This window comes from Salmo salar, chromosome 01 (assembly GCF_965601325.2).
Source record: "Salmo salar chromosome 01, fSalSal1, whole genome shotgun sequence".
In the NCBI taxonomy this organism is placed as follows: Eukaryota; Metazoa; Chordata; class Actinopteri; order Salmoniformes; family Salmonidae; genus Salmo; species Salmo salar.
Window position 1 is genome coordinate 136,219,456 of NC_138291.1, and position 12,875 is coordinate 136,232,330.

At 42.4% G+C, this 12,875-nt stretch overlaps 1 protein-coding gene across 1 annotated transcript in view; it reads right to left on the reverse strand.

The window, feature by feature from the left end:
* Positions 1-5,723: 5,723 nt before the first annotated feature.
* LOC106561544 (protein FAM163B) overlaps positions 5,724-12,875 on the reverse strand; it is a 37,969-nt gene continuing 30,817 nt past the window's right edge. The window contains exons 2-3 of the mRNA XM_014125622.3: positions 9,382-9,497; positions 5,724-7,822 (exon numbers count right to left, since the gene is read on the reverse strand). Of these exons, the coding sequence (XP_013981097.1) occupies positions 7,421-7,822; positions 9,382-9,474 (495 nt within the window). The 5' untranslated portion in view covers positions 9,475-9,497 and the 3' untranslated portion in view covers positions 5,724-7,420. The remainder of the gene's footprint in view (positions 7,823-9,381; positions 9,498-12,875) is intronic.

A 12,875-nucleotide genomic window follows, 5' to 3' on the forward strand; every position in this document is an offset into this window, starting at 1 on the left:
GCCACTCCTATCAAGTTATAAGGTAAGACCCAGATGCAGACTGTAACAATGTTTATTACAAAAGGGGCAGGCAAACGACAGGTCAAGGCAGGCAGGGGTCAATAGTCCAGAGAGGGTGTAAAGGTACAGGACAGCAGGCAGGCTCAGGGTCAGGTCAGGCAGAGGTTGGTAATCCAGAGTAGTGGGGCAAAGGTACAGGACGATAGGCAGGCTCAGGGTAGGCAGAATGGTTAGAACTGGGAAACTAGAAAACAGGAGCAAGCAATAGGCTGGAGCATGGAAACAAAACGCTGGTAGGTTCTCCGAACAAAACAAACTGGCATCAGACAAGCAGAGAACACAGGTATAAATAAACAGGGGATAATGGGAGACACCTGGAGTGGGGTGGAGACAGGAAGGACAGGGGAAACAGATCAGGGCGTGACGCCACCTCTAGGGACGCCACCTCGCGTCCTACTGGGCGCATAGCTGGTTGAGCGGGGTGCCGGCGCTGGAACTCAGAGATGAGGCCTGGGTCCAGGATGTCCTTAGCAGAGACCCAGCACCTCTCCTCTGGGCAATAACCCTCCCAGTCAACCAGGTACTGGAATCTCCTGCCCCTAGTCGAACCTTCAGGAGTCAAAGGGCTGTGAGACATGGTTTTAATTCTAGACACAGGAAAGGTAGGAAGTATACGGAGGGTACAGGGCGGCAGAGGGGTTAATGATCTTGGAGCGGGGGGGAAAGGTCTCGGCTTCCGGGGGTGTAGCCGCGGGACTATAGCGACAAGCACAAAGATAGGTGAAACAGATCAAGGCATGACAACTCCGACAATGCTCGTCCTAATATTTATATGTTTCTTAATTCCATTATTTTACTTTTAGATTTGTGTGTATTGTTAGATGTTACTGCATTGTTGGAGCTAGGAACACAAGAATTTCGCAACACCCACAATAACATCTGCTAAATATGTGTATGTGACCAATAAAATTTGATTTGATTTGATTTAGAGTGGCCAGACGTAAGCCACATCTCAGTAAAAGGCACATGACAGCCTGCTTGGATTTTGCCAAAAGCCACCCATGAGAAACAGATCATGAGAAACAAGAATCTCTGGTCCGATTGAACCTGAATGGCATGAATGCCAAGCGTCTGGAGGAAACCTGGCACAGCAAATCACCTGGTCAATACCATCCCTACGGTGAAGCATGGTGATGGCAGCATCATGCTGTGGGGATCTTTTCAGCGTCAGGGACCGGGAGACTAGTCAGGCTTGAGGGAAAGATGAACGGAGTCTCTGAATGTCCTTGAGTGGCCAAGCCAGAGCCCGGACTTGAACCCGATCTCAAACATATCTGGAGAGACCTGAAAATAGCTACACTCCCCGTCCAATCTGACAGAGCTTGAGGATCTGCAGAAAAGAATGGGAGAAACTCCCCAAATACAGATGTGTCAAGCTTGTAGCGTTATACCCAAGAAGACTCGAGGCTGTAAGCACTGACAAAGGTGCTTTAACAAAGTACTAAGTTAAGGGTCTGAATACTTATGTAAATGTGATATTTCAGTTTTTGTATATATATACACATTTGCAAACATTCCTAAAAATCCTGTGTTTTCCTCTCATTATGGAGTATTGTGTGTAGATTGATGACGATTTAAAAAATAGATTTTTTAGAACAACAAAAGTGAAGGGGTCTGAATGCTTTTCCGAATGCACTGTATACAATGGGGGTTTACATTTACATTGTTAACAAACAGAGTAAATGAAACAAGCTTATATTTTGGGTTGTGATGGGGTACGACAGTTGAACTAAGTTCCTGAGGAAATATAAGTTATGTTCTTCAAGATTTTTTTTTTTTAAAATTATTATTGAAACATTATCTTCCAACAAAAAAAATAGGATGGAATATTGTTTTCAAAGAAAAAAACTAAAATGTAGCTGGCTTGCTTGCTAACGTTATGTGTATGATCTTATTATTCGTATCTCAAAGCCATTTTCTTGGCTAGTTATAGCCTAATGTTAGCTATTTAACGTTGAACCTGGTTGGTTAGTTACCTGCAGATTCATACAGGGTAGTAACGTAATGAGTTGGGATTATGGTTCATGGTTTACCTAGCTAGCTAGCTACATGTCTTAACAAAAGACTCCACTATGCAAGTAACCATTTTGGCTGCGTTCGTAAATTCACTCTGAACATCTACTCCGATTTCAGAGCACTCTCGTCTGAGTGTGCCAGAGCGCAGAATAACTGATGAATTTACGAACACTCAACACCCATTGAATATGGCCAATGTCAGTAAACGTTGGCAAAAAAAGTAATTCAATTGTTCCCAGCAGCACAGTTACAGTCACCAACGCTCTGGATAACATGAAAACAGCCTAACCAGCTCTGCTAGGACGTATAAAATGGTCAGAGTTTGGGTGGCGGCTAAAGTTTAAGAGGGTGTGAACGATGCTGAATGGGTGTAGACAAAGAAGAGCTCTCCAGTAGGTACCAAAACATTAAAAGGCCTTTTTCTCAAAAATGAGGTTACAAGTTTTTCAACTTTCAAAGCAGAATTACTTTCCCATTGTTCCTCAAATTATATACCATTTTATAACTCTGTGTCTGCTTTTATCCAATGTAAAAAACACAATTTCAAATGTTGCTACATAAGCCTGAATCAAGGCAGTCGGTCACAAATGTGTGCAGTAGAGGGTTCATTTACAACTAAAGAATCTAGCTTTAAGTTACAGTGAATAATGTCTTTATAACAGTCTCAGTGACAAAATCTGATTACAGTCGTTTGAATATGTCAAATTATTGGTCATAGCAGAACAATGTGGATGCATTATAAGGTACTTTTTTACCTCTGTGACAAAAAGACAAAAAGGAGACAATGACATAATTGGTGTCCTGTCTGTCCATTGTGGTAGGTCTATTTAATTCTTACATGAACCAGGGTTGAGTCATCCTATGAGTAATTGCAGTTCCCTCTGAAATCGCATCATCCGTTTTACTGTGTGAAACACCCCACACTATCCTGACTCAATGCTTTATCAGCAAAATATGTCTCAGATTCATTGTCATGTCAGAGTCATTTCCAGAAAAAAAACATTTTATTTTCATCACTATCATCTCAAAGAGGTGTGACTGTAGCACTGGAAAGAGACTTTATAGCTGTGGTCTTTACAGAGTACACCCTGAGTTTTTAGGAGATTTCTCCATCACACTTGTAGCAGCATGAGGCCATGTTTCCCATCACTGGTCTTCAACTAGTTAGGAAGTGACTTGTTTTATATGCATTTATATATCCATCCAATGTCTGTCATCTTTGATGTCAATTACAGTAACTGTTTACTCCATATTTCATAACTCAATGGACATTATAATTGATGCTGATGAATATGTGATGTTGTATAACTCTGAGTAAATAAGATTTGAGGAGGTCTTTAGGGGGAGGTCCTTAGCCATGTCCATAGTAAATTGCCGTCACTGTAAATAAAAATGGGTTCTTAACTGGCTTGCCTAGATAAATAAAGGTTAAAGGTTAAAAAATAAAATACAAAAATGTAATTGTAAGAAAATGTATATTTGCTTTCGTTGTAACAACTACTGTAGAGATGCACATAAAATACTATAGATTTTCACAAACTTTTATTAGTAACCATGTGTTCCTTAGTCATACAGTTGAAACAATGACAGAAACATGTTTTACCATAGAGAGCTGGAAACAACGAAAGTGTATCATAAAATGCAAATACTGAAAAAAAGCAATACTGTAGTTCCGCAAAGAACACCAATACTGTAAAAATAATAATAATAATAAAAGTTAAAATAAATGTAATATAATCATGTACTTAAACCTGGAATCCTTAATGGTGAAACAACCACGTCCTTTTGCGATATTACAACAACAAAGAGGTTACTGTAAACAACAAACAGTTTTTTCCCCTCGGATATCATTGCACGTGTGATAGAAGAGCACAATATGTACTGAAATTTTCTTAGCATGCTGTGCGAAGCTCCTCAACTCCGCAACAAAAACAATAACAATGGTGGTGGGGCGGCCAGTGGCGCTGATTCCATCTTTAATATCTGTCTCTCACATACAATTCCTTATGACACTACATTTTCGGTGGGGCTCAGTTTTTAAAAGGAAGAGAAAATATTGAAAGATAATATGTATGCATACATTTATGTATGTACAGTGCATTCGGAAAGTATTCAGACCCCTTGACTTTTTCCACACTTTTACATTACAGCCTTATTCTAAAATTGATTCAATTGTTTTTTTCCCTCATCAATCTACACTCAATACCACATAATGACAAAAACATGTTTTTAGAAATTTTAGCAAATTTATTACAAACAAAAACTGAAACATTTACATAAGTATTCAGACCCTTTACCTACTACATTGTTGAAGCACCTCTCCCTGACGATTACAGCCTCAAGTATTTTGGGGAATGACGGTACAAGCTTGGCACACCTGTATTTGGGGTGTTTCTCCCATTTTTCTCTGCAGATCCTCTCAAGCTCTGTCAGATTGGATGGGAAGCGCCGCTGCACAGCTATTTTCAGTTCTCTCCAGAGACGTTAGATCGGGATCAAGTCTGGGCTCTGACTGGGCCACTCAAGGACATTCAGAGCTCTGGAGAAGGATCAAGGATCTCTCTGTACTTTGCTCCGTTCATCTTTCCCTCGATCCTGACGATTCTCCCAGTCCCTGCTGCTGAAAAACATCCTCCAGCCACCACCCTTTTTCACCGTAGGGATGGTGCCAGGTTTCCTCCAGACGTGATACTTGGCATTCAGGCCAAAGAGTTCAATCTTCGTTTCATCAGACCAGAGAATCTTGTTTCTCATGGTCTGAGAGTCTTTAGCTGCTTTTAGACAAACTCCAAGCGGGCTGTGTTGTGCCTTTTACTGAGGAGTGGCTTCTGTCTGGCACTCTACCATAAATGCCTGATTGGTGAAGTGCTGCTGAGATGGTTGTCCTTCTTGAAGGTTCTCCCATCTACACAGAGGAACTCTGGAGCTCTGTCAGCGTGACCATCGGGTTCTAGGCCACCTCCCTGACCAAGGCCCTTCTCTACCGATTGCTCAGTTTGGCCTGGGGTCCAGCTCTAGGAAGAGTCTTGGTGGTTCCAAACTTCTTCCATTTAAGATTTATGGAGGCCACTGTGTTCTTGGGGAACTTCAATGCTGCAGCCATTTTTTGGTACCCTTTCCCAGATCTGTGCTTCGACACAATCCTGTCCCGGAGCTCTACGGACAATTATTTCGACCTCATGACTTGGTTTTTGCTCTGACATGCACTGTCAACTGTGGGACCTTATATAGACAGGTGGGTGCCTTTCCAATCAATTGAATTTACCACAGGTGGACTCCAATCAAGTTGTAGAAACATCTCAAGGATGATCAATAGAAACAGGAAGCACCTGAGCTCTATTTCGAGTCTCATAGCAAAGGATCTGAATACTTACGGAAATAAGGTATTTCTGTTCAAAAGAAAATTATATATTTGCAAAAATGTCTCAAAACCTGTTTTCGCTTCATCATTATGGGGTATTTTGTGTAGATTTGTGTGTAAAAATAATATTTAAGCCCTTTTAGAATACGGCTGTAACGTAACAAAATATGGGAAAAGTGTAGGGGTCTGAATACTTTCCGAATGCACTGTATGCGTGTCTGTGTGTTTGTTTGCATGAATGCACATGATGCAAGAATAGATAAACTAAATAAAAAGGCCCATACCGTTCGGACAAATTGTTTAATTTGCTGGGATAAACAAACAAAACAACAACCGTGTTCGCTAGTCAACTGGTGGTGGTAAAAGGAAGAAGAAGAAGAAAGAGGCAAAGCATCCAATACAGATGGAGTGACAGGACAACAACATAAGGGAGCCAATCAGATTCCAGCCCCCACCCCACATTCACTCTGATTTAATCTCTGCAGTAAATAATCTGATAGAAAGAGTGGCCCGTGGGCATAAAAACACAACCCGTCTCTCCATCCCCATCCTGACTATACTGTGCACAGAGCACAGTGCTTCCTTCAGTCCTGCTTGCAGAGCTCAGAGAGAACGATCATACTCTCCCAGGCCTCTAAATCGAGTGCCGAGTTCATCCTTCTAGTCCAACAAGGCGAGTGGAGAGGGAGCTAAACCAAGTCCAATCCAATCGAATGAAGATAAACCACAAAACGTTGTTTAGATTTATTAGCCTATGGATCTCAGATTTTAGACAACACAAGGAATCCGGTGAAAATACCACGATTTGAAACTCCAGTGAACAAGATAACCATAAATTACATAATAAAGTGTATAAAATATCTTTTTTTTTCTCGTCTGTATGGTTTTTCAGCACTCATCAGACATGAATAGCATAGATGCTGTTTCACAATATTCAGTAATGATAACGACTGAAGTAAAACTTAAAAAAAGGACAACTATTTTCAAAACCCACTTAGCTTGTTTATCCCAACGGGTTAAGCCAACCCTGGACACATTCTGTTTGGTAAATCACATTAATAAATAACTTAACTTAAACGCCCCCCTTTAATGTCCTTTTAATGTTATTGCAACCCAATTAGAGTCTAAAAAAGTAGGATAACGTGTTGTGTACAGTGCTGGCTAGGATTATTTCCATATATCACTTCCTTCGTATGTAAAACACACACCTCTCATCCTAACTTAATCCACATTGAGATTAAGAACAGAATCCCAATCTCCTGCTTTATGTACAAGAAAAGATCAAGCCATCACCACTGGTTGGTCTTCCATGAGAAGCAGCAAGTCTCTAATGCTCTCGTAGCAACACGGCTCTCTCTCTCCCCCCAAAAAACTGCATGTAGAAAACAGAGCAGAGGACTCCACCCCCTACTTTCCAACACAAGCCTTTTATCTCCTACATTTTTATGGTCTTTGACATGTTGTTCCTCCTCTCTTCCTCAATTTCCAAACCATGATGCGATGGATGAATAATCCATAACTTGGGATGTGATCTGCTCCGGCCCCTTTCTGGTGATCAGGCTGGAGATTGGTGGAGAGACACACTAGTGCGAGTAGCCTCCATAACTCTCCTCCTTATCACCATGGTTTCTTGGTTTCTTTAGCAGCAACTACACAAAGTCTGTTTTTTTGGTTATTTAAAGGTAGAGTTGATTTGGTGGATTTAAACCAGAAGGTGGTTTAGGTTTAGGGTAATCCAACAGTATGAGTCCAGACAGTGTAGAAACTCTATGGTATTTCAGGGTCAACCTCCTACTGTACCACAGACCAAGCAGAATGAGGAGAGGACAAACTCGCAGATTTATCTTTTCACCAGTTAATGTGTGGTTATAACTGAGAGTAAGACCGAGGTTCATGGGAGAATCACAGTCCCACTATCTGTCCCCATTGTATTATCCATCGATTTCCATGAGTCCTCAATGCCACCGGGTAGCGCTAATGCCGCTAAACGTCAGTGCTGATGCTGCAGCTGCGGTTGAACATGTCCTTCATAGTGACCGACCGGGTCAGGTTGAGTTTGTGGTAGCTGGGCATTTCTAAGGGCAGGTCCAGGTCATGTTGCTGGACACTGCGGTAGCTGATGCGGTCGCCGCCGTTCCGCAGTCCGTCCGGGTGCTGCAGGTAGAAGGGCAGCTCATGGTGCGTGCACGACGGGCAGAATGTCTGCGAGCGCGTCAGTTTACGCGCCAACGGCGGTGTGAAGAGGGCGGGGCCGTTGGGATTGGAGGCGGCGGCCGACGCCGCCACAATGTTGTGATTGGAGTGTACAGGCGGGAGGCGGGACGTCACAGCGAAGTCGGGCTCCTCCTCCTCCGACTCCGACTCCTCCTTCTTACAGCAATAATACTGTCAGGGAGACAAGAAACGAGGAGAACTTCAATATTCACTGCATATCCTTGAGAATAAGACATCTTCTACTTCGTACAGCATTAATAAGGTCAGAGAGAGGGAAAGAGGGGAGACTGAGGAGATAAGGACATTAATAATCGCAGCATGTCTATCACAAAGAATAAAAAAAAGTTTTAGGTCTATTTGATCTGTGACCAACCTGGGTCAAACAAGAGTGTCAAATACTTTAAGACTTAAAAGTCTCTTTTGGAAAGTCCATTACCAACATGAAGAGAAACAATAATTGAAGAGAAACAAAACATTCAGGAGATGATACAAAGAGCAATCCATTAAAATGTACAGCTATAGTACTTGAATGAGATGGCAGGCCTGTTTTAAATCTATGCTGCCTTTATGAAACCGTCTCATGTGGCACACATTGAAGTTTGGTAAGCTGTTACCAAACATTACATTGAGCTATTACACAGCATTACACTGAGAGGGAGTCTGGAAAAGAGAGTAAGCATGCATGAGAGAGAGATGGGAGATTAACCTAGTATTTATACAATTACACTAACATGACTCTGAGAAAAGGAGCTGGGTGTCTATCTTTTAGCTGAATAGAATAGGAATGGATGGTTAGTTAATTAAATGTCATCTCTTTCTGACCCACTTACTGTCTTATGGTAATACATTGTAATGGAGAAAAAAATTCTCAACACACCCCACTCTCCCCTACCAGGTTTTACACTATAATTTAAGTAAGGTTCCAAACATACCCCCACTCTCCCCTACCCAGTTAAACACACTAAGTCTTTATACCTTATAATGTAAAAAGTGGCCAAATTTACCCCACTCTCCCCTACCCAGTTAAACACACTAAGTCTTTATACCTTATAATGTAAAAAGTGGCCAAATTTACCCCACTCTCCCCTGCTCAGTTCTCTACACAGCCTTTATACACTACATTGTACATCTTGTCTCAAGTTATCCCACTCTCCCCTACCCAGTTCTATCTACACACTGAAGGTTTGATGATCACAAAACATCAGATATTCCAGAACCAAAGAACCCTTCTGCATCAAAACATGTAGTCTAGTGAGAGAGTTCTGAACGCTCTGAGAAACACTCATCCAGCAAGCTGTGCGAGGGGGAACATATCCAAGTCTGTATGTGCAGCTTGAATATACAAAGGGTGTGTGATGTTGTGATGTCTAACTGCTTACGGAGTGTGTGGTGATTGTGACGTGGAGCTTCCTGTACCACATAGTCTGACCTCGGAGAAGAGGGGAACAGTCCAGAGGGGCACATCTTGATGAAGACATGTTTGCTGAAGCGCGTCAGTGCTAAAGGAAACTAAATAAAGGCTTTTCAAGTTTAGATTGAATTACATGGTGTGCCATGCCTTTTTGTTTTTGGCTTTCAGTTTTACTGACGCAGATTATTAAGCACCCAGTCAGAGGTCTCAATCAGAGGTATAGAGTGACTTGATGCTTATTGTGACAGTAACGGTTCAGTGACAGCACATGGTCTGACCACAATGAAGAGAGGACTAGAGGGTTGTAGGAGGGGCTTACCTGCAGCCTACAGTAACACAGTACTGCGATGATGCACAGTAAGATAACTGTAGCTAAAATACCGCCTGTGATGACCACTGTCCCGGCTGTCATTCGAAATCCTCTCCATCAACAGCCTACAGAATAGAAAGAATGAAAGAGGAGGGGGGGGATAATTGAGAGAGAGAGAGAGAGAGAGAGAGAGAGAATGGAAAAAGAGATAGAGGGACAGAAAGGGTGAAGAGATAGATAACGAGGTAGAGCGAGAGAGAGAGTGCATTGTGTTCATTAAGTGGATTAACTCTGTGTCATCCCCAGTAACGCTCATTGAATTATCCTTCCTATACATAATCTAGACTTTGTCTCACTGCTTGAAACACAGATAGAGGAGATAAAGAAACAGGAGAATGAGTCGTGGAGGGACAGATAGAGAGAAGGATGAAAGAAATGGGATGAAAGGGGAGGGAGGGAGAGATGGGGAGATTGAAGGGAGATGAATAGAGTGAGACGGAGGGCAAAGAGGTATAAGTGGAAAGACAGAGCGTAGAGCGATTGAGAGGAGTGATAGAGAGGGAAGGGAGGAGAGATGGGAAGACAGCGTGATATAAAGAAAGAAGGTCAATATAAGCTGTGCGGTGAGGTTGGTTGGTAGGACGGAAAGATGGAAAGATAAAATAAAAGGAGAGGGAGAGGATGGGTGGAAAGGTTTTGAGGAGAGCGATGCAGAGATGAGAGTAGAGGGACCAGTTCATAAAAGAGATAGGAAAGGGAAAGGGGGATACCTAGTCAGTTGTACAACTGAATGCATTCAACTGAAATGTGTCTTCTGCATTTAACCCAACCCCTCTGAATCAGAGAGGTGCAGCGGGCTGCCATAATCGACATCCATGTCTTTGGCGCCCGGGGAAAAGAGATGGAGAGAAAGAGGTAGAGGTTTGAGGAGAGATGGATGGAGAGCCAGATGGAACTGAGGGATGGAGAGCGAGAGAGAGCAAGAGAGAGAGGTTTGAGGATAGATGGATGAAGAGATGGAGCAGCAAAGTGATGTGTTCTTAACAGAGAGGATGAGAGGGAGCTGTGTGGGAGTAAGGTCACAACCTCTATGACATAATATATTATATGAGTGTGACGAGGACTAAGTCAGGGTCCACTGGGCAGTCAGGGATGGATGACCCCTGAACCCCGAACCTTACATAGAGGTCAATACAGAGACAAATGAAAACAGAAGCGCTGACAAGTATTTTAATCAAAACTGAGAGCCTCTTTGGCAGTGACCTTTGTCCAGGCCATTCAGAAGAAGATTCTAAACTCAGCTGGGGGGGTGGGGGGGGGGGGGTCCACCAGATGCATTAAGTACTGCAGTGCATCTCCTCCTCATGGACTGCACCAGATTTGCCAGTTCTTGCTTTGAGATGTTATCCCACTCTTCCACCAATGCACCTGCCAGTTCCCGGACATTTCTGGGGGGAATGGCCCTAGCCCTCACCCTCCAATCCAACAGGTCCCAGACATGCTCAATGGGATTGAGATCTGGGCTCTTCGCTGGCCATGGCAGAACACTGACATTCCTGTCTTGCAGGAAATCACACACAGAACGAGCAGTATGGCTGGTGGCATTGTCATGCTGGAGGACCATGTCAGGATGAGCCTGCAGGAAGGGTACCACATGAGGGAGGAGGTGGTCTTCCCTGTAACGCACAGCGTTGAGATTGCCTGCTAACACAAGTGATTGGGAGATTTTAATACGGTTTTAAATACCTCTATGGACCGTAAAGGAAATCACACTACAAACTATCACCCTCAGGCACTTAAGGAAATCATGAATGTCATGGATATATTGGAATTAGTGGATATATGCAGGCTTAAATACCCAGACCTAGTGAGATATACATGGCGGAGGCTCAATCAAGCTTGATTACTTTCTTATGTCATTCTCTCTGGCACCAAAAGTTAAAAAAGTGATGAGAGGGGACAGAATGCGGTCGGACCATCACATAATTGGTATATATATTACTCTGACAGAATTTCCACATGGGTGAGGGTATTGGAAATTTAATCGAAGCCTACTGGATGATAACTTGTTTTTAACTAGGACAGAAGAATTTATAACTTACTTTTTCCTACATAACACAAGTACAGCAGATCCCGTTTTTGTGTGGGACACTTTTAAATGTGCCTTTAGAGGCCATGCAATTCAGTGCTCATCTATAAAACAAAAGCAATTTAGGTGAAGAGAGTCCATATTAACAAAGACAATTGAAGAACTAACAGTACAGATAGATAGCAATAAAAACTGTACCATAGAGGTTCAGAGTAAGTTAGAGGAAAAACAAAAAGAAAGGGAGGAACTTATTCAAGAAAGATCCAGTGTAATTTATTATAAAAATAAAGCTAACTGGATGGAATATTGGGAAAAATGCAGACCAATTATTTTTCAATCTTCAACATAGAAATGCTACCAAAAACTTTTCACTGCAACTTGTTACAAATGATGGAGCCTCATGATTCACCGAATTATAATTTGAAAGAGGAAGTAAAGTACTTTAAGGATCCTCTTAAGGATCCGCCCATTTTTTCCATTTTCGCATAGAATGCCCAAATCTAACTGCCTGTAGCTCAGGCCCTTAAAACCTATTTAGGATAGGGGGCAGTATTGACACGGCTGGATAAAAAACGTACCCGATTTAATCTGGTTACCACTCCTACCCAGTAACTAGAATATGCATATACTTATTACATATGGATAGAAAACACCCTAAAGTTTCTAAAACTGTTTGAATGGTGTCTGTGAGTATAACAGAACTCATTTGGCAGGCAAAAACCTGACAAGGTTTCAGGCAGGAAGTGGCCTGTCTGACAAGGTGTCGTTCTTCTTGTCTCTGTTTATTGAAGAGTGAGGATCTTAGCTGTCCCGTGACACTTCCTACGGCTGCCATAGGGTCTCAGAAGGCGGCAAAAAGCTGAATCGTGGCTTTGCAGGCTCTGGCTGAAACAAAGTAGCGCGTTTGGGTAGTGGCTGGTTACAGTACTGTGAGACTCAGGCGCGTGCCCGCGTCGACCGAAAGCTTTGTTTACTTTCCTCAGTTTAGCTAAATGGACATTCCCGGTCGGAATATTATCGCTTTTTTACGAGAAAAATGGCATAAAAATGGATTTTAAACAGCGGTTGACATGCCTCGAAGTACGGTAATGGAATATTTAGATTTTTTTTGTCACGAATTGCGCCATGCGCACGACCCTGATTTACCATTTCAGATAGTGTCTGGGACGCACAAACAAAACGCCGCTATTCGGATATAACGATGGATTATTTTGGACCAAACCAACATTTGTTATTGAAGTAGCAGTCCTGGGAGTGCATTCTGACGAAGACAACAAAAGGTAATCAAACTTTTATAATAGTAAATATGATTATGGTGAGTGCTAAACTTGCCGGGTGTCTAAATAGCTAGCCCGTGATGCCTGGGCTATGTACTTAGAATATTGCAAAATGTGCTTTCACCAAAAAGCTATTT